We start from the raw sequence: 21,833 nt of genomic DNA on the forward strand, positions 1-21,833 counted from the left end.
GCTAAACTCATATCGCCTGCTCTCTGAGTGTGCACATGCCTGCGAGTATTTGTTCTCAGCTGTCATTTCATCTCCGCTCCAAAACAATGAGCCGACACATTGCTTCGACCAAAGAGTAGATTTGGTACATGATGCAGTGCTTTGAACTTGCAGATGAAAGATTGAATACGTTTTTTTTCTGCGGAGTGAAAAAGATTGTGGACATGGTACCTAATTTCTCGGAGGGAATTCATGCTGAGAAGCTACGTCTGCTAGTGAAGAGGCGCAAGATAACTGGGACCTAGTAGTGTGCATGAAATCAAGACAATTAAGTTTAACAGCTAAATTAAGAAGACCAGTTTTCAATGTGTATGGACACTGATTGACATGGCATCACATGGCATTACTGAGAGGTAGGACGCACAGTACTGTTTAACTTGGAATATATACAGTTACGAGCCTTGTGACACAACATGGTATTTAATTGAAATATTGGTTTAATATTGGTGGAAAATCTATCTACAAAGATTAATATTCATCTACCCAATGTTTTATTTTCTTTGTATAAAGAAGCCTTTGTCTGAAAGTGCTCTAAAAGCAAGGTCCTGTTGATCTGACCTGATCTACTTGGAAATGAATAAAAACTCGACAGCAGAAAGAGAAATGAAAAAATATAATGGTTTTACAAAACTTTAGGAAAATAACAGCTGGCTGACACTTCATGGGCCCTTTGCGCCTTGCACTCCTTCAAAAACGTCAGACACAATGACCCCATCAAGAATGAGAAGTGGAACAAAAATGGCAGTAAAAGCATCTGAAAGGAGTCCAAGCAGGACTCCCCCGCCGGCTGTTTCTCCACAGAGGAGCCCCTGGGTAAGACCTGAACCCAGCACGAGGTGTTTTTCTTTGCCCGTCCAACTGTGTCTACGTGCATCTGCTGACCTCTCATCTGTATGCTCGGACACACGCAAGCATGAGCCAAGAGCGCCGCGATGATTGCAGTGTGTGTCCACAGAGTCACAGATGGCCTTGCAGAAGTCGTGCACTCAGGAGGCGCAGCAGAAGTGGAGGACTCACCTGAAGATCCTTTCTGGGGCCTGCTCTCCTGTAACGAGGTCGTAGCCTTTCTCCAGGTTCGCGTACGGCCAAGGACTAGAGGACGGAGGAGAGGAAACACCAAATCAAAGAGAGGCAAATACAACAACACGGGGATACAATTGTGTAACAAGGTCATATTTGAACCTGTATCTTTCACTGTTTTTGTAATGATTACACAAAATGTACCTGGCAGTTGTCTGTTTGTGACTATAAGGACCTCAGGACTCTGTCATGTACCTGTACTGTTATTCACAGACCCTCCTACCTTGTTTTTCTTCTTCTGTGGTTGTTTCTTTATATTCGTTTTGCCCCAACCCCTCTCCCCTTTTGTAAAATTCCCCTGTGGGAGAGGTAGTTGTCTATTGTTTAGCCTAAGTTATTGTCTTAATCCATTATCTTATTTAGCAAACTTTTTATTTCCTACCCTGTTATAGTGTCTGTTCTTACTTGTAGTGTTCATTTAATTTGAATGTCCCGTAAAAATGGTAATTCTAATATTTAGTGAGCTAGCTTAACGCGGCAAATTAAGCTAATTTACACGCAGGACAAGTTCAGCTAACTATTTTTTAGCCCTAGTTATTGTCTTAATCCATCCTTTTTTTTATCGTATTCTTTTGTGCATATTTTTCATATATATAACATGCTATAGTGTCTGTTGTTACATGTTAATGTGTTGATTTAATTTGATTGTCCCTTAAAAATTGTTATTTCAATAGTCAGTGAGCTAGCTTAACGTGTGTGTCAAGTTAAGCTAGTATATGTGAACAGCAAGTTAAGCTAACTTTTTGTATGTGGCTTTTACATGTTGATGTATTGATTTCATTTGAATGTCAAGTAAAAGTCAGTGAGCTAACTTTGTGTGCGCAGCAAGTTAAGCTAACTTAAGCGTATGGCAAGTTAAGCTAACTTTTTTGTATGTAGTGTATTTCTTAATCCATCTTCCTTTTTTATCGTATTCTTATCTTTATTTATTTATTTTTTTAGCATAGTCTGTTGTTACTTGTTGATGTGTTGATTTAATTTGAATGTCACCAAAAAATGGTTACTTTAATAGTCAGTGAACTAGCTTAACGTGTGCGGCAAGATAAGCTAATTTACGTGCACAGCAAGTTAAGCTAACTTCTTGTGTGTATATTTTTCCCTATGTTTTTTGTTTTATCGCAGCCCCTTGTAAAATTCCCCTGTGTGAGACAAGTGGGAGTGGGCTGGGAGGTTTAAATGGAGGTTCTGTCTGACTTTTTCCTGGCCAGAATAAAGAGTGGTGCAGAATGAGTGAGAGTCCTGGTGTCCGGTGTTACAGCATCATTAATCCCAATCGCAACGCAAGCTCATCGCTTACACTAGGATGGTCATAAAGCCACTGGAAACCCTAATACACAATATTGTACTTTCTTAATGCGACTGTTGACTTTGATAAAAGGGGGTTATATCTGTATTTTTATTATTTCAAGCAAAATATTCAGAGGGTTTCATTTATATTTTTTTATTTATACAAAATGTTCCAGTTGTTCAATTTAAATACTTTACACAGATAGTATAATTGCCCCCCTAAAAAATGGCATACAAGGTCAAAGCATTGTGTTTTCGTATGGATAAGGTTTCCCTCTGTCAGCTGTTACTCCTATAAAACAGTCAATGGAAATCTGATGTGTGACTGGCCTGAATCCAGGAGATAACAGGTGCAGTTGAATCACAATGTGGGACCTTTTAATTGAACCAATGATTGGGCAGGTCGGCTAATTGTCAAACAAGGTCAGAGTCAGACAGAGGGCTCATTTGACTTAATTTAAGGCCAATTTCTACATTTTTTGTACTTTTTTTTTGAACAATCTGTCTTTTTATCTCTCACTCTTCCTCTCTCTGTCCGTCCCTGCTGTTTAGTTTTATTACACAATATAACTTCCTCCTTTTTCTTTCTTCACACACTCCCTTTAAGTCTACTTCCTTAAGTTAAGAGACCTTACAGGTACATTTGCATGTTTCAGCCCATTAACCGCAAATTGCTTATATTTGACATAACTGGTGACCAATTTTTGAAAGCACACAGGAAGTTATTAGATGGATTTCCTGCCTTGGTTTCCATTTATTTAATCATTTCAATACTCTGAGAATCAACTCGGAGAACCTCGCTCCAGATAGCTAATCCATCACAGCTAACAATTCACCTTTATTATATTCAAAGTTAATATCCCGCACTAATGCAGCAGGGAGTAGGGACTGCGAAACCAGCTGTAAGGTCATTTAAATACAAGACACTTGTCAGATCTGAGCGGATCGAGCAGACAGGACTTACCCTTCGTTTCGACCCCAGTCGCTGCGAACACAGAGGTGTTTATGGACGGGATCCGGGGAATAACCCTCGTGACAGCTGCATTCTCCTGCGACACAGACAACAAGAAAAGGGCACAGTGGCAGATATTTATTTATCCTCGGTGGCTGAATAAATTAGCATGTAAGTGTCTCTGGCCTGCTCATTCATTAAAGATGTTTCATATAAGCGGTTGTCATGACGCCTCATTTTGCAGCCAGTTCCCTCCAGAGAGAAAAGAGTATTTTAACAGGGAAACCAGTAACATCAGCGGGCTATTTCCTGAAATATGGATTTTTGCATGTGTAAATTCTTCACAACAGAGCTTTCAATTCACCGTAAGTCGGCACTCAAATAAATAAAGTAATGACATTATCATTTGCGATTCTGCACACACACTAGGACTCTCTAGAATCACAGATATGGAGTCACAATGCTGCCTAAAATGTGACAAAAAGCGACTGGGCTTCTGTTTACTCCCAGCACAGCAATAAGTGTTTATCATCCTGTCTCAGGTATTTTTGTGTCCTTGAGACTTTTGTGCGTTTGTGTACAACATCTCCTCTCAGTTCTCCACAGTCGGCTGGACAGCTCCCACTGCAGAACGAGCAGAGACATTCAGACGACAGCACAGCCGCTTTGTTGTGCTACAGGAGGCTCGGGCAGTCGTGCAGCTCGGGTCAGTTTTTTTTTCACCTCTGCTGCTGCTGCTGTGTAATGTAACTTGTTTGTCAATGTCCAACAATGTCATAATACATCCTTTTTCTGACTGTTAACCATGGCTGGAAGGGAGAGAAATGTGTGTGGATGTTTTTTCTTCCTTAGATATGGAGCTTTAAGTGGAAAACAGACTGCTGCAACAGATGACATTTATAATAGCATGGTGATTTTTTTTGCAGGCCTACAGCTACATACCTAGCATTTAATAATATATGGAAAACATGCTGTTTTAAAAAGAATAAAGTATTGAGTTTAAGAAAATAAAAAGGGAAAGCGCTTACCAATTTAGTTAACCCTACTAAATTGGTAAGCGCTAGTGGAAAGTATCTTTAAACTAGAGCTGAATGATTTATCGTTTGACATTTGCAACTGCGATTTGCAGGACGTGCGATAGTGACCGAAACACGTCATACTGACACTTTTATGTTGCTTGAAGAAAAACGAAAACTTGCCAGTTAGTTTTTCACGACTTACCGAAAGGAAATGTCTTTGTGATGTGAAGTGAACTGACTGCTGTGCAGCAGAGTCTGTGTTTCACCTGCATGTTAACATGCGTGCTGCAAACGTTCAGTTACGCGAGGTGGCTTAAGTGCGCGTATGCCCGGTTTCAGCAGCACCTCGTTCCGGTGCTGGTTAACGCTGTGGCCACATATATGGACTTTTAAAGGAGTGGACGTGCTGTGGATTGTTGACTTTTTGCAGCTACACCTGCAGCGCACACACGGTGTTAGGTTGTGTGTGCCAACAGGAGGGAGGAGATGGTGAGCTTTTGTTTCCAAAAGGCCATCACCGGGCTGATCACGCTGATTAAATTTGCATTTAAACAGTGTTACAAATGGTATGTCATATGGCTCTCCACCTGGGCTCTCTCTTAGTTTAGGGTAGAGAGGGTGTTTTGGGGTATAGGGTCACTGGGTAGAAGGAAAAAGACTTAAAGTCACAAATAATAAAAAGTATGATTGTTAATGTCAGTTTTTTCCAAGATCCCACAGCCCTTCTTTCAACAATGTACAAATAAATGGATATAATGTGAATTACTTGTGGAATATAATCCTCATCATTTTCTTTTTCCAGTGAAGAAAATCTAAAAATATGCAAGTTAGCAGAATTATAAACACAATGTGTACAATCAATATTCACTTTCCGATACTGTTCCTGTCCTGCTCCTCAAATAACCCTGAACACACCAATGAATATGCATTTGGGCCAATTATATCGGTTTCCTAAAGGCAGCACTGCTTTATAGTGTCAGGTATGGTGGATAAAATATTCAGAATACACTGCATCTGCATTTGAAGCATTTATGTAATCTTAAGTCATTGACAACCTCGCCGTCTTTTCTATTAGCAGCGCTCCAAAAATAAAAGCCAAGGACCGCTTCCTGTTGACCCACATGGAGGTATAACACTGAAAAATGTGTAATGGTCACCCAGGCAACAGCATTCACATTTTATCACCTAGTGTTTAAATATTTTACTGGCTGAGTTTAAAGCCAATACGACTCACTCATGGACTGATGCAGCGAAGTAACAGACATAAAATGATGTTGCTTGTGGCTACTTCAGGTTCCCCTCGGAAATGAAAAGCAAAAGCTCTTCGATTTAACATGTGGATTAAAGTAAAGACATTGAAATAGCTATTTCAAATATAAGCTCAATGAAGAGCATAGCAATTGCATGATAATAATTGAGTCCAAGATGAGAATGCATTTTTATACTTTAGTATAAAATGAGTAGATAGTATTTGTGAGCCGAGACATGACTCAGTTTGTTTCATAAAGGCCCCCAAATTGCATTTATAAGCACAACGAAATTGTTCGTCAGTACCTTCCGAAGATGTTACACATCAGTGATTGAAAAATAATAGTATTTCCTGACCCTACAGCATTAAGGTTAACAGGGAGTTAGAGTTATAGGAAAATATAGCTTGGGGTAGAGATGCTACTGCATTAAGAAAAGGGACTTCTATCGTCATTGTTTGCGAAAATAAACACCTGCAAAGCGAGGTGAGGCGACTGGCAGAATAAATACAACGCTTCACACAATAGTAAGTTCAACTGTAGTGCAACAAAGGAAACCAAAAATATGGACCATGAGGCGGCCACGCCGACAGGGATGCTAGTTCAGGCATGCTAACTTAGAGCGCTAGCATGCTAGTGTGTAGCCTGCTGTGGTGTTGGCCAACAGTAAACAACATTTTGCTGCCAGACTACTTCCACCGCACCTGTGTGTGTCTTTATTTGTTATTGCGGTTGCTACACAGTCGTGACTGTAGCTTATCATTTTGAATTTTTACACAGTTTTACTTAGAACGTGCGCCACAGAAAGTGACGTCATGATCATGAAATTCACCCTCTCCATAACGATGGTAAAATATGCTCGATTTTATTTTTATCTACAGGTTACCAACACATCAAACATCTACCCACAACCAGAAAGCCAAAGTGGCAAAGAAGAAACAGTCGAGCAACATTGTTTATATTGAAATTGTTGGTGAAGGGCTGGAATATCTTTAACTATATTACAGTCATCTGGTCTCAAAACTGTACAAATACTAGTTGAACCCGTGGCCGCCGCATCGAGGACTCTAGCCTCTGTTTATTGTGGCGGATTAACTGCTGAGCCAAACCGGCGCCTAGATCGTAAGATTCTTAATTTGCTAGTGTTTTGTGTATTTGCTTTTGTTTTCTTAAGTAGCTGTGCGTCGAGCTCTCAGGGCCACCGTACATTCACCCAATCTGAACTTCTTCCTCTCCAGATGTACAATTCCTACTTCTCCAAGAGGACTTTGTCAATCCAACATGAACATATACTGTTTTTGAGGCACAAGTGAAATGACTGATGTGCCATTTTTCTCAGGATGACAGTCTGCTTTGTTTTCATGCTCCCAGGCACACAAACATGTATCCTTTTCATGCTGCAAACACACATACACACACCTCTTTCCCCCACTGCTACTCTTCACATACACACTTAACCTAGTTATATTTAATTCCCCCTTACTGCCACAGGCACTGCTTAATAAAATCCATCTTGCACATGTGCAGTTAGATCACATGTTCACTGCTACATCCTGGAGAAGTAGAGAGGAAATTTAAATAACCTTTACTTTGGCTGCTTTTCCCCCTTTTGGACTGTCAGAGGCAGGAGGTGGCGTTTTCATTAGTAGTCCGTTAGCGGCTAAGCTAACAATAGTGCACTAAATTGAGATTTTTTTTCCCTTACATATGCAATAGGAAATATTAACATAGCAAACTGTGATTTGCTGGTTACAATGCCTGGCTGCACCTCTGATTAATTGGAGAGCGGGGACGAGAGCAGGCTGCATTCAGGAACACCACTGACAAGATAGCTCCTGCTGCTGACAACTGTAACATTCAGATTGAGCCTGGTTCAAGGAGAATCATATTATACGACGAGGCCAACATTCTAATTTTGATCCCAAATATATCACATAAAATGCTAATCAAAAAAGAAATGAGCAGTGTGTCTTTGTTGAATTAACTGCCAGCACAGCAGAGCTGGAATCTGGCAGTGACACTGAATGCAACACTTGCATTCTGTCGCGTAATCCATTTCATTCCCCAAACACCTGTTCGTACTTGGACATGTAACTGGCTTACAGTTTCCTGTCTAAGCCTGTGCCATCATATCATACAGCGGAATAAGATGACCACAGCTTAGATTAACTTGTATTATAAATTACATTATATGATGTGTCTCCAGTTAATACAAAAAAGTATCAAGAACAACACAAATAAAGGTTACAGCTTAACCGAAACAAAATTAGTATTCTGCAGCAAGACTCTGTCTGAGCTCCTTTTAATGAATATAGATTATACTGTATATATTCCAGTAAATAATTGAGCATGCACGAGTGATAAATGATTCTAATGTAAATACAAGATTTGCATTTTTACCTTGAAAGTGTTCAGAATGGGAGGAAGCAGATTCTAATATAACAGCATGAAACAAAACTCTCTGTTGATACTTGCTTAGTAAAGGAAAGGATGCTGGAAACGCATTCATTCAGAGGCACTCGGCTCCTGCAGTCAAAGCCAAAAGGTCAGTGCAACTATTTTTGGTGTTCAAGGTAAACACGCTAACATTAATAACCAAATGCTATTTTTAGATAGATTGCTCTTTAAGAATAGGTTGGCAAAAGCAAGACCGATTTTCAACTTTGATTTAGTCTTGGACCTCTCAGTTCATTATCGATTTCAAATAAAGTGTTGTCAATGGTGCCAAAACATAAGCCCTTTCTACCGTGCGATTGCACAACAGCGCCATAACGAAGCTCCGCCGTTACGCCGCTGTCAAATTGAACCAAGCAACGGCGATGTAAAGCTGCCCCCAGTGTGTGTTTTTATGTATTGTTTCCGGCGTTACTCGAGCAAAAGAGGCATGACGCAAACAGCGTGAGCTTCACATAAACGCAGTTTAGACTGATGCCATTTCACCTCTGTTACGCCTCTGTTACTACCTCTGATGCCGGCTCGGAGGCAGAAAGATTTCCCCCAATCATTCCGCCTCTGTGCGTTTTACATTAAAGACAAGACGTTAACAGGCCAGCCTTGACCTGGCAATGTAAAAATGGCTGAACAGTGGACTTAGTCACTTTCAAATCACCCATTAGCTTCTTGACTTTGTATATGAAGCCTTGTGTTTCCGCCATGTTGGTTTCCTGGAGCCAGAAGTGACCATATTTGGATGATAGGATAGTGCTGGAGAGGAGCGAGGGGTCAAAGCTAAACCATCTACACCCGTGGCTAAATCATTAGCAACTCGGTGCCTTGATGCTACAAGCAATCAGGGCAACAAACTCTCGTCATGTAACCTTGTAAGCTAGGTAGCTTTCTCCAAATTCTAAGAGACTCTTCTAGTTTAACATAATGCAAGGACGTTGTGCATGCCATGATTAAGTAGCCAACAGTTACCATCTGGACTTAACCTACACATTGGCAGATTCAGAACATCCTACATATGAAGCCTTCATAGTACTCCTCTCTACAATCAGTCACTTTGACAGATGGAAGTTTAGAAAAAGTGGAAAATGTGAATCAGTCTGAACAGGAGGGGGGGACCAAATGTATCTGCCAGCACAAACAAGACATAAGCTCGCAGATTCGTCTGGTTCCCAGGCTACATTTAGAAGTAAAGACCGTCCACATAATGTAATTAAAAACACAAAGACTGGCAAATGTATTCAATGGCAGAAAGGAGTAATTTACAATCGGATTTTGTGTGGATAATTGATTTAGATAAATAGCTTATACATAAGTACACAATATTGTCAACCATATGCGTGCAGGCCTGCAGGCTGCAGAGGGAGACGTTCACTAAGTCGGCACCAGCCCGGAAGCACAGTCTGTCTTTTAATCTCAGACGCACCTTGCAAGTAATCTGTGAAATGCATCTCTTTGTTCATGCAAATGCATTTAAGGGAGGATTAGGCAATTAACAGGAAGAGATACGTGCAGTTGATTACAATATTCAACTGGAAGTTATGTGTCGCAGTTTCTCCGTCTCTAAAGACGAGGTTCAGATAAAGTGCAGGCATAATTTCAGATTCTTTAGAAAGCTCAATGACAGCAAACAAAAAGGTGAGTGTACCACACAATGTATGAGCAGGGAGGAGGAGTTCAAGCTGAATAACATAATAAAAAAAAGAGCTTCTTTAAAAGATAAAGCCAGCAGTGAAAACATCACAAGGACGAGGACGGGCGTGGGGAGTTGTGATTGTGTCATTAAACTTGAACTTGAACGAGCTGCTGATGCTCTATGGCAACCGCACTCGTTTTACATTTACAGCGCGCATTTGGCTCGAGGTATGACGCTGGATCCTGGAGACATCGGTCATATCGGTGCCATCCATCTGCTGTGTTATGAGATTGAAGCGGTCACTGATGGTGGTGGCTCATTGTCCAATCTTTCCTCGCAAGCTTTGTTTGTGCAATCCGCCGTTTCTATTTATACATCATCTTAAGAGATCATTAAAAGACTCCATTGGCATTAATTATGCATACTTCCTATTTCTGGATCTCCATACGTAATTAAAAAGTATTTTATATCAGCATCACAATATTTTGTTTTCTTCTCTGTTCTTTCTAATCTGAGACAAATCTCACCAACGAACGGTGCTTTGTAACTATTCTTATCACCTCACACTGCCTTGATAAATCTGATGTGTTTGAGGCACACTGAGGGAGCAAATTGAATGTTTTCTATCAGGGGTAATGGAAGCCAATCAGAGGCCAGAGTGCTGAGAGAACGTATGCAGCAGATCAGTAATGGCTGTGATATAAGTACAGCAACAACACAGGCAGGTACACCGAAGTCAAGCATGAAAAAGGAGACGATGTGGTCGGGAGTCAGCAAGTGCATCATGTCAGATTGTTTGTCACTGTTAGCAGAGAGCACTGCTGGGTACTTCTTACACTGTTAGAGTTAAACCATGCTCAGTCTGCAGAATGGAACACGCACCTGTACCACTACAGGCTGCAGCTTCCTCTCGCATCAGCATCCACTTTCCACTAAATGGCTACCAGTTAAAGCCAATGGAGTGTACAAATGTGCCACCAAACGAAGAGCGGTTGCATCTGTAATCGCTCCCTATGACGTGGTTGGTTTGAAAAGATTGATGAGGCAACAAGATGCCAAAGTGCAGCACCTAAGTGGCTACCAAGCAGGACGGAGAAGGTAACAGCTTCGACATTTCGGGAGGTAATCCAGGTTAAAGAAACCAAGGGCAGAAACCAAGATCGCCCAAGGGACAAACAGCACTCAGGAAATTTGGTGCATTAGGAGACTTTGAAATCCCTGAACTCCAAAAAATGTGCTTATGGTTCAGCTTGGATTGAACAACTGAGTGGCTGGTCAAAAACCCAACTGAGAGACCAGCGTTGGTTAGCTTAAATGGAATGCCCAGTAGTAGTTAATATAAATTATCTTAGACTTGATTGTGGTACATGTTGAAGGAAAGCCATTCTTAAAATTGGCCAATGTCGTGCCAGTTGCTAGTTATGGGTATGGAATGCTGTGCTTTAAATGATTGTTCCCATGACGACATGTGCAAGGCATTTCAATAGGTTAAAAACCTTAAAACATGGTAACCGAGTGGCTCAGGAACTGAACTCTAGCATTATTGTAAAGTTTTACAAAGTAATTCTCCTCCAGCCTCCAATCCAAATGGAAAAAAGGCATGTTTGTATTATAACAAGACTAGGTCAAAACCTAGTATGTGTCTGACCGCATCAGGTCAATGTGTGCTTTTGTGGGCAGTGTCTTACAAGGAGGTAAGTGTGTTTGAAAGCAGGTGCGCGCTGCGGACGTAGGTGAGGACAGTGGACGAGCAGCGGAGGAGCAGCCTCGCCTACTCCTCAAACAAAGTATCCAGAGCCGTATAGAGAGAGAGTCGCGTCAGTGGAGGTCCAAAATGCTCCATGAGCCGGGATATCTTAACTCTCTCTCTGTACGCCTCTGAAAGTACCGTCAGTCAGTTACTCAGTCAGTCACATACAGACCCGTGTGTAGGGCTGACCCTGAAAAAAGTACAGAGAAGAAGGTCCCCACCCCACCCCCCCAATAAACTTGATTCTGATTGGCCTACATACATATACATATGCGACTGAACATTAAAGTTTCTGCACATAGAAACACAGGCAGGCGCGAACACTTCCAATTCTTCCTTTCATCGTCATGAATATTTGATGTCCTATCAGGTACAAAGTTTGCTTGGGGTAGCACTAAAAACATTCAACGGCGTGATGATTTAATGCTGTTTGGTTTGGAAGCCCCAGCAAAGACTTTGAATGCTGTGAGCTAAAGCTCGTTTCAGGCCTTCGCTTTGTGCTTAGCCTGGCCTACTTTCTGGATTTATTAACATCTGCTAACTGCTTTCTACAGCTCTCATGTTGTTAGATCCTGAGGTCTGTAACACTGGACTGCTCCATGTTTCTAATCATTACATCTCCAGCTTAGCAGACTGATAATGAGCTCTGCTTGTAGATTGCTGTCTGTGAGTTGGAGTCTGTGATTAACATCTCGATGAATTTCGCAAAACTGACTCATTTGTTGCAATCACATATTTAAGTGAGTCTACATTTTTGTTAGGTTACATTCCAACTCTTTGCTTGACTTTGATCTTCTATAACTGTGTTCTTGTCTGCAGGAGAGTCTCAGTCAACATATATGAGAATGTAATTGTCATCTGATGCTTGCACACACAGCATCTTTGACTTTCCTTTCGATGGATAGCGGAGGCTGTGTGATGCTTTGGGCAGTTCTGCTGGGAAAGCTTTGGTCCTGCCAGTCATGTGGACGTTACTTTGGCACGTACCACTTACCTTTGTCATGAGTTCTAATGCTTAGTTCTGTATCTAATGTATTCTGTGTTCTTGTCGTCTCGATTTGGTCTTGTTTAGTTATGTAATTATTAATTTGTGTTTCATTGTTTCGAGATTCTCCTGGAGTTCTACCATCACAGTCTTGAGTTTGGTTTTTAGAGTCTCCTGTTTTAATTTTTAGTTCTTGCCCCATGTTTGTCTTGTTTTACTTCCTGTGTTTTCCCTCCTGTTAGACCTGCTCCCTTGATTGTCTCACCTGTGCCTGTCTCCTTTCCCCAGTGTATTTAGTCTTTGTCTTCCCAGGTCCCTGTGCTAGTTCGTTGTCGTCTGTTCATGTGCAACCATCAGAGTGTTAGCTTGTTCTCAGTGATCTCAGTGTTCCCTGTGTGGATTTTCTTCGTTGTTCCTTCAGTCTTCAGTGGTTTTTCACCTTCAGATTTATTTGGATTATTTGTTGGACCTTTTTGCTATTGGATTTTGTTTGCCTGCCCCCCTTGGACTCCTCAAATCAGTAAGCCTTTTGTTTTGCCTTCTGCCTTCTCATTTAAATAAAGATCATCTTATATCAGTCTGCATCTGGGTCCTCTCCCTTTTTGTTTAAAACCTAAACTGTGACAACCTTCATGGAAACGGTATTCCCTAATGGCAGTGGCCTCTTTCAGCAGGATAACGCGCCCTGAGGAACACGACAACGAGTTCAAGGTGTTGACTTGGCCTCCGAATTTCCCAGATCTCAATCCAATCGAGCATCTGTTGGATGTGCTGGGCAAACAAGTCCGATCCATGGAGGCCCCACCTCGCAACTTTCAGGACTGAAAGGATCTGCTGCTAACGTCTTGGTGCCAGATACCTCAGCACACCTTCAGAGGCCTAGTGGAGTCTATGCCTCGACGGGTCAGGGCCGTTTTGGCGGCAAAAGAGGGACCTATAAAATATTTAGCAGGTGGTCGTAATGTTATGGCTGATCGGTGTATAAACAACATATGTTGTGTAAATTTGTATGTGGAAAAATTAGATTTTTTTCAATTAAAATGAGTAATTTATGGGCCTGTTCTCCTTTTTAATTAAGCCATGTAAGCAGTGTGTAAAAATCACTTTTAATTACACCAATAACTGTATTTCTGTAAAAACCGAGCAGCCTAATTATTTATTCCAAACTAATTTACCCAAGTAATCAGGAGCTAGGTTGAGGGAAGGATTTTTAGGGAGGTGGGTGTGAATCAGGATATTGGTGTAACAAAGCAGCTGGAGCTCAAAGGAGGAGGTTGCTTGCACTCATGGGAACCATCTAAAAAGGGAAATGACCCTCTAATGCCTACTCTGAGCAGAGTTTGAGCCTTATCCCATCCCATATTTAATCCTATCGGCAAATATGTGGGTGGATATTTCTTGGTAGATGGGTAGCTATTTTCTATTTGTTTCTATAACCTTGCTATGTACTCACTGAGAGTTTCAAGGTGGTTCAGGGAAAGATACAATCCAGGGAGCTTTAATCTTTAATCAGCGTCCATAGGGGGGGCTCTTTATTTCAGGTTGAATCTTGTTTGTTGGGTTGCACTTTCCTTTGCTACAACCAGCACATGGGGCAGGCAGGGTGGAGCCGATGTCTTGAAAATCACTGGGACAATCCCATTTTCTCAAATGTCTAAGTCCGAGTTCATCCCTATATTTCTAGGATAAGGTAAGATATACTTTAATGCACCCCGAGGGAAATTTCTTCTGGTTCTGCAGCGCCACAGACGATAAAATCACACATCCTGCATCGCACAAGAAAAACATCAAGATCTCAGCTTCTATGAAACAGTTTGCACATACACGTACGTACTCTCTGACAATAGCGATTTATTGCAAAACCCCCATGGCCAACATCCTACATTTCATTACAACCCCCATGGCCAGCATCCCACAGTACCTGTTAGTGTTGAGAATCTTAATGGACACAGGCAGGAAAGAATGTTTTATAGCGGTTCTTCCTGCTCTGGGGGACCCTGAATCTCCCACTGGAAGGTGGAGGATGTTGAAGCAGACACTATTTCCTGTGCCTGCCTGATAATAGAATACGCATAGATTGTTTGGAGGGGTCCAATGTGTATTTTGTAACCCACGTACCTCATAGCAGTCTCAGACAAGCAAGAAGTATTTTTACAGACAAGTCAAGGATGTTTACTCTCCAAGACTGAAAAATATTACCATGAACTCTTGCTCAACTCCAAAGACCCTCAGTCTGTGGGAAAAATAAGCCCACTGTTGCATTCCAGACTACAAACTTCTACCATGGCTCCTCCAGCTTGGCGTATTGTCAATTAGGACCCTGAGGCACCAATAAGAGTAGCCGTAGGTGATGGATTTAATTGTGAATAACCGCCGGCCTTGGATCGTCAACCGCCCTGGGTCAAACACCATCTTCTCAATCTTCTTCACATTCAACACGCGATGATTAGTGTCACAGCAGTTCACAAATATCTTTTTTTTTCAGAGTGGTGAACCAATGAACCGCTGTGTTTGTGCATGAAGCCCTGGATGGCTGTGTCATCTGTAGAGATATAGTCCTCAGGGTGGATTTCATGTGAACTCATTTGTGAACAGTGTAGAGAGGATTGGTCCTGAGAGGCACCGGTGCTTGGTGTTTTTGACCCTAACATCCCAAACATCTCAAAATATAAGAATAAAAACATCTTTTTCATATACAGTGTAAGCCTTGGAGTCCTACGGTCAAGAACATTAAACGTGTTAATGCGACCTTCGCGTCTCAAGCTGGATGGATCTTTCACTGCAGCTAGAAAGTTCAAACCTGTCGGGTAACTGGGGAGATATACATTTTTAAAGTCCCTCAAGTTGAAGGGCATGCGTTTCAAGGACTATAACATCCCTTGGCTTTAAGCTGTAGGTGCGTGATTCTACCATACCAAGCCAAGGAAGAGAGAGTGAACATTTGACCTAAGGGGGAAAACCATTGCTGAGAACAAACCCTATTAAAGGCCTCCTTAATGTGTACAATTAAGAGGAGCTGAGGAACATTGGATCCTTGGGGCATAGAAGCCAGGGAACATGGATACATGGTTCTCTAGTTCAATCAGGTCGTTCCACCCCGACTTTTTTTTCTGATGCAGTGTTGAGCCTCTAAAAGAGTGAGTTCATCGAACAAGCTCATACTTTTGATGAATGGCGAACTAAACCAATCAATGTGCAACTCACGAACAAGAACCTGAGAGTAGCTCACTCTGGAGACAGTGGACGACCTCTCACCTTTCGAGAGGAACCGAGAGTTGCCGAGCACTGTGTTTGGCACGTGGCCTGCATCCGGGTGCCATCTTTTTTCTTTTTTTTTTTTGAGATTATTTTTTTGGCCTTTGGCTTTATTAATAGGACAGCTGAAGATAGACAGGAAATGTTGGGAGTAGAGAGTGGGGGATGACATGCACCAAATGATCAGCAGACCTGGAGTCGAACCTGCGATCAGTGCGACAAGTACTGTAGCCTCTGTACATGGGGCGCATGCTCTACCGACTGAGCTAAACAGAGCCCCCAACCGGGTGCATTCTCATAAACATTTAAACAAGTCAGCACAGATTCCAACGGAAAAATCTCACATTTTTACGGGAATTGTGCCCGCCAAGTCTTAAAAACAAGTCCGGACGTCCGCAACGAATTTGAAACGACACATCGAGTTGAAGCATCCGGCCAGTCTTGGGAAATATCTACGAGTGACGATTACAAGAAATCATGACTACTACTGAGAAAGAGTAGCTCGGGGGCCTCTACATTTTTGGGACTGTGAGCTTAGTTCATAATTTTAAATCATGAACTATGAATATGGACTAGTTAATTTCAACACTAGATCAGTTGTGGTGTCTCGTTGCATATTAACGATCCAACCTCCTCTGCTGTTATTCCTCTTTGGAAATTTGCGCAACTGCAGAAAGCAATGGTGGCCTTAACTGAAGTCCTTTAATAAATAGAGAATTAAAAGCAAATTATAGAAAAAAAGGAGTTAAAAAATATCATTTATGCAGTTTTAGTATCTGTGGTATGAGTAGTTTCAACATACAAATACAGGGCTGTACATTGGGCGAAGGTTTTCAATGCGACTTCCAATTCAGGCTGCCGTGAATAGAGCCGAATCAGTGGTGCCAAAAGCTATGACTGACTGATTGGAACATGTTTTAGGCCTCATTTAAAGCTAATCTGCTGTGATTGGAAATGGCCAATTATAACTGCCCAGATTCTCTCTCTGTGGCATTCCAGCCAGGTTTCTGCACACACACACAACCCGATACCGCAAATAGGGATACTACTATCCAGTATAAACACCAATATTAGATGGCCGATACTGTTCGTCACTAGTATGTCACCTCCTCTTTCCTTCGCCCTCTCGCTCGAAGCATCCTTCTGTTCTAAAATAAGAAGCTGAAACCCGTACAGCAGTTCAAGTGGCAATCACTTGAGACCACAAATCATTTCTCCCCGCTCCCCCCACCTGTATCAACAACCTCATGGTGCAAATGATGTGTTCCATCATAATGATTTCTAGTATCTGGCTGCGGCCGCGCGGGTGATTTTCGCATTTCAAGGTTCACAGTATGAGGACTGAAAAGAATTATTGTTGTCCTGATGCAAATTTACGCCTGTTATAACATTTCCAAGAGAAGCCATTCTGTTGAAAGACCTTGGGCAAATTCGCCACAATCGTAGGCGTGTACGCGCGTGTGTGTGTGTACATGCAGGTATTGTATGTCATGAATAGAGGGATGAAGCAGGGCTATATGTTAACACTCCAGCAGTTTCACTTCCAATTATGTGGGGTTGGAGGAGCCAGGGAGACATAATTTCAAATGGGGAAAACAAAAGCAGCTAAGGAGGTTCACGGGTCTTTACGAGGTTAGTTATGATGATGGATGGAAAGGTGCTGGCGGGAGTATAATGCAATAATATATCCTCCTTAGTGGATTGCTATATGAGATAGGATGGAATGGCTCCGATTGTAATAACTCAATGAGGGTTAACTTGAATCATCACAAAACCATGGCTACATTATTGGTAAGAAGGTTTCATACTCTCTCACAGCCTGTTATAAAGTCGTGGTGTCGTTATGTAAAGTTATCACACGGCTGTGTTAACTACCGTTGCTAGGGATGTGGCTCTAATCACAGACTCTGGAGGAGAAACTGTAAACATATCAATCCGCATAAAGAGGTCCGGTAAATCTGAGATTTTGTCTGTCGACAGAGGGAGGAAAAAAGAAAAGAGATGAAAACGGCAGCACAGTACAGGATACGGCGGTGTTTAAAGACGGTGAATGGCAACAGACTCTGACAGTGACGAGGCAGTCAAGCGCTGTGCTGATTTATGCGGTTCCGTTTACCTTTTCTCACTTTGCCATTAGTTGAAATGTTTAATTTATTGTGAGGAATAACAGCTAGCTTAGCTCATATTTTAATTAGCCAATTTGCTATGGACACAGCTCGAATTGTGAGTGTAACGGAGTATTTTTAAATGGAACAAATATTAAATCCAATAATTCAATATTCAATTTGTGTCAAATTAATCATTCTGTAAAGCTCATACGAGGAACTTTCAATTTGTGTTGATTGTTGTGGGCAGAGTGGTACCTCTTTTCTCTTTGCTGATCTCGCCCTGCACATGTGTAAGACTTGTTTTTAACGTCTCACTGACTGTGAATCTTTGCTGTGGAAAATACAGAAAAAGGCTGATTTGGGAGTGCAAAGTCTGACACTTACGCTCTGGCAGTGGTTACAGGGATTAAAGAGGTAATCTCGAAGCTCTCAGTTTCTTTCTCTTTGGCGACACCTATGGCGATAAACGGTACTTCCGGGCGTCGAATTTGTTTCTTTTTCTTTGGATTTTCCACTTATTTTTGAAGTTGTATCTGTAGTCATCGATCTTTTCTTTGTTTGTTCAGCCATAGTAGATTACTGTTTACTCGCAGCACTTGCAGAGACCGGAAAAGCAGCCGCTTAGCTCCGCCTAACCTCTCTGGCAGACCAACCACTGCTGGCTAATGGAAGATGCGTCACTAACTGGGCACTGCAGGCTCAAAACTCCTCACAGGAGCTTTAAGAAAATAGCTAATATATGATATTTATGCTTGTATTGTATTTTCAATCTTTTTTTTGTGTATTAAAAGGACATTTGCTGAAAACCAAGTAATATTCAGGAACATCATGCAGCCAACAGGCAACAGAAACAGTTACATCATGCCATTCATCCACTAACCTCCATATAAGTTATTGAGGCAGGAGGGGAAGTTGAAGACAGGAAGGCCTGCCTGATTATCCAAGCACAATGAACGGTATAGTCAACAATGACTGTTGAAGAATGTGACATTGAAGCAGGGCGGATGAATGAATAGCGATGCTGTGAGATAACTTGGCGAGACCGTAGCTACTTGTGACTCAAAGAAACACAACAAAAGCATGTTCTAGGCACGCTTAGAATAGAACGACCCAAATGTCATATGAATTGGAAGCAACAGGGCTGAAGTGTCGCAGCAACCCCAACACCTCGGCGGATGAGGTTAATATGAGGCTGTATTTGTATATTTCATTTGTATTATTTCAGTAGCCGCATCTTCAACTTTGTATCTGTAATCTTTTGTTATTGTCATGTTTTGTTTATTATCGCGCTTGTTTTTGTTCAGCCTCTCCTCAGTGGGCTTTGTAAATCCAAGGATTTGGTTGATTATGCAAAACTAATTCATTTTTAAACCTCCAACCACCCAAACAACTCTTCCTCTCTACAAGTTTGGGGGGATGATATTCCATGCAGTGGATGAAACCAGGAGGACACAGGGCGATTATTACTGTGTGCACATAAGCTTTCACAAGCAAATGTGTTGACTGTTTCAAGAGGTACACTTGACTTTACACAGAGTTTGGGAATTTGCGCCCCAAATGTATGAAACGACAGAAATCAGATCAGCCAGTTTGATGAATGAATAAAAGGAAGCCTGAAACTCGTCGCGTAGTTTTATCCTTTAACCCGCACTGTTTTCACACAGGTTTTTTTAAACCAAGCTTTGCACTGCTGCAGTACTATTAAAATACTGTGTTTCACTTGATTTTACACATGGAGAAGCTGAGGTGTGTTTATCTTTGCAGCAGCAGAGACGTTTACACGACACAGAGACGATATCACAGCAGCACGGAGGATCATAAAAAAGCCTGATTCACATTTAAATGTAAGAACAGAAGAATGACAAAAGGCTAAAGCCTTTCACACTGCTGTAATATGCTAACATTAACATGCTAACACGCTGATTCACTCTTCATGTTGTGCCATCGTCAGGTCAGATCTTTGGTTGATGTCCAGAAACCTGAAATAAAGACATTCTCTGAGGCCTCAACTGTGTTTTATGTTTACTGCTACATCGCTAATGCTAGTATGCTAACACACTAAACTGCACTAGGTCAAGGTTAAGCTTTGTCCTACAGCTAAAGGGTTGCACAATGAAGCTCAGATGTTGTTGCTACGCAGTATTTAATGTGCATTAAATTAAAGCAGGTTTTTAGTTTAATAATAAGACAGCCGTCATGGCAACGTTAGTATGGTTTATTTCAATTTACAGTGAAATATAATCACACAATAAGTTTAATTTTCTTAATCTTTATTTTTATACCAGTTTTAACAATTTTCCATTTTCTTTTATGTTTTCTTGTCATGTTTGAATTTGGTTGGTCGGTTGTCATTTCCGGCTTCATCTTGTCACTCTTCCCTTCCGTGTGGCTTCATTTCCTGCCTTTGGCCAAATCAAATCTCCACAGTCACGGACTCATGGACTTTAAGGCGCGTTCCCGGATGTGTGTGTGTATGTGCTGTCCCACTGTCAAATCACCAAGTGCGCGAGGTCTCTGATGCGGACTCTTTAACGCCGGACTTTCCGTGAGTCCGCATATCTGCCGACTTTCCTTTGGTGGTCACCCAGAGTTCAAAGCTAACTGGGTGACGTATACAAACGTGATTGTCAAGCCCAACACTAAATGTAAACAAATGTTTGTATATTTAAGTCGTATTCAAAAATAAAATAAATGTAAACAAGGAGCATGGACGGAAGAACCGCAAATACGTTTATCTGTCGGCTAAATATCAACATGTAGTTCATCACTTTTGTGGCTATTTAAAGAACGATTTTAGAGATGTTTACGTTTTCAGTTTAATATTTTAACAACAACGGCTTTCTGACTTCTGATAGTCTGCTAAAATATCTCAACACTGTAATGCAAGACACACAATCACATACTTGAGCTCAGTTTTTTTTCTAATTATTTTGTTTCCAGGCAACGTATCATGATAGTGTGTCCCATTCACTGTTTTTTATACAGTTCTCAAACCCTCACCGACTCGCGCACTGCACGCTGACGTCATTAAAGTCTGTGTGGGTTCAATGCTTAGGCTTTAGGTTGGAGATTGGGGCCTTGCTGTGTTTTCCCCGCCCTTATTGTTTTCACCTGTGTCTCGTTAGTGTCACCTGTGTCTGATTAACTCCATGTGTATTTAGCGTCTGTGTTCCTTCCCTTCCTTGCCAGTTCGTCTTCTTCAAACCTTCTGCTCCCTGCGTCTAGTTTGGAGTTTTCTTTGTGTCCTCGCCTGCTTTGGTTGGATTTTAAGTTGGACCTTTAGTTGGACATTTGAAATATCACTGTTACATTAATTAAATTGTTACAATAAATCTGTCTTTGTCTGCATCTGGGTCCTGGGTCCTCCATCTTTGTGTTTAACTCAAACCCATGTTTTAATTTTAATTTTTTAATTATGATGGTACTCTATCCTTTTCATGTTCATTCCATGTTGCACGTGGCATTGTGGGCTGCCTGCTTTGTATGACAGATACTATTCAAATTATTACTGTATTATTATTCCACAAGGCAGTTACACTGAAAAGCACCTGTCATGAATGTAACAGCCTCGGTATGCATGAATGTATGACTTTGAAAGCTTTTCTTCACTTCTCCCTTTTAAACCACATTTTCCAAAGCAATTATTTTCTCTTTTCAAAAGGTTAAACTACCACTTTAACATTGTTTATTGTTGTGGCTCGTAACGCAGCAAGGTCGGAAATCTCAATCCGCAGAGAGCGGCGCGGCTGCGCCTTTCTTCCACTATGTGATTTACCCTTTGAATCCACAACCAGCGCTCGGCCTATTGTTGAAACTGCAATAAATTTGGTTGGATGAAGAGTTCATTTGAGGCGGGCTGCCTGTTAGTGTGTGTGTATCACTGCTGAGTGCTATTGTGCGGGTGCTACGATGCAGGCTAGAGGACGGTGATGGAAATAGAACGCTCTTTTGAAGAACACCTTTAATTTGTGCTGCGGGATGGATGAGGCTGCCCTGAGGAGATACAACATACTTGAGGGCAATTATGTAT

The 21,833-nt window shown here is 41.5% G+C and overlaps 1 protein-coding gene across 1 annotated transcript in view; it reads right to left on the reverse strand.

Annotated features, from left to right (window-relative positions):
* The window catches only part of LOC138601843 (astrotactin-2-like), a 329,634-nt gene that overhangs the window by 138,063 nt on the left and 169,738 nt on the right, over positions 1–21,833 (reverse strand). Inside the window, exons 9-10 of the mRNA XM_069673098.1 lie at positions 3,371–3,455; positions 1,057–1,131 (exon numbers count right to left, since the gene is read on the reverse strand). Of these exons, the coding sequence (XP_069529199.1) occupies positions 1,057–1,131; positions 3,371–3,455 (160 nt within the window). The remainder of the gene's footprint in view (positions 1–1,056; positions 1,132–3,370; positions 3,456–21,833) is intronic.

Source organism: Semicossyphus pulcher, unplaced genomic scaffold, assembly GCF_022749685.1.
Source record: "Semicossyphus pulcher isolate SPU_LCO1_2020_fin unplaced genomic scaffold, fSemPul1.0.p SCAF_22, whole genome shotgun sequence".
NCBI lineage: Eukaryota > Metazoa > Chordata > Actinopteri > Labriformes > Labridae > Semicossyphus > Semicossyphus pulcher.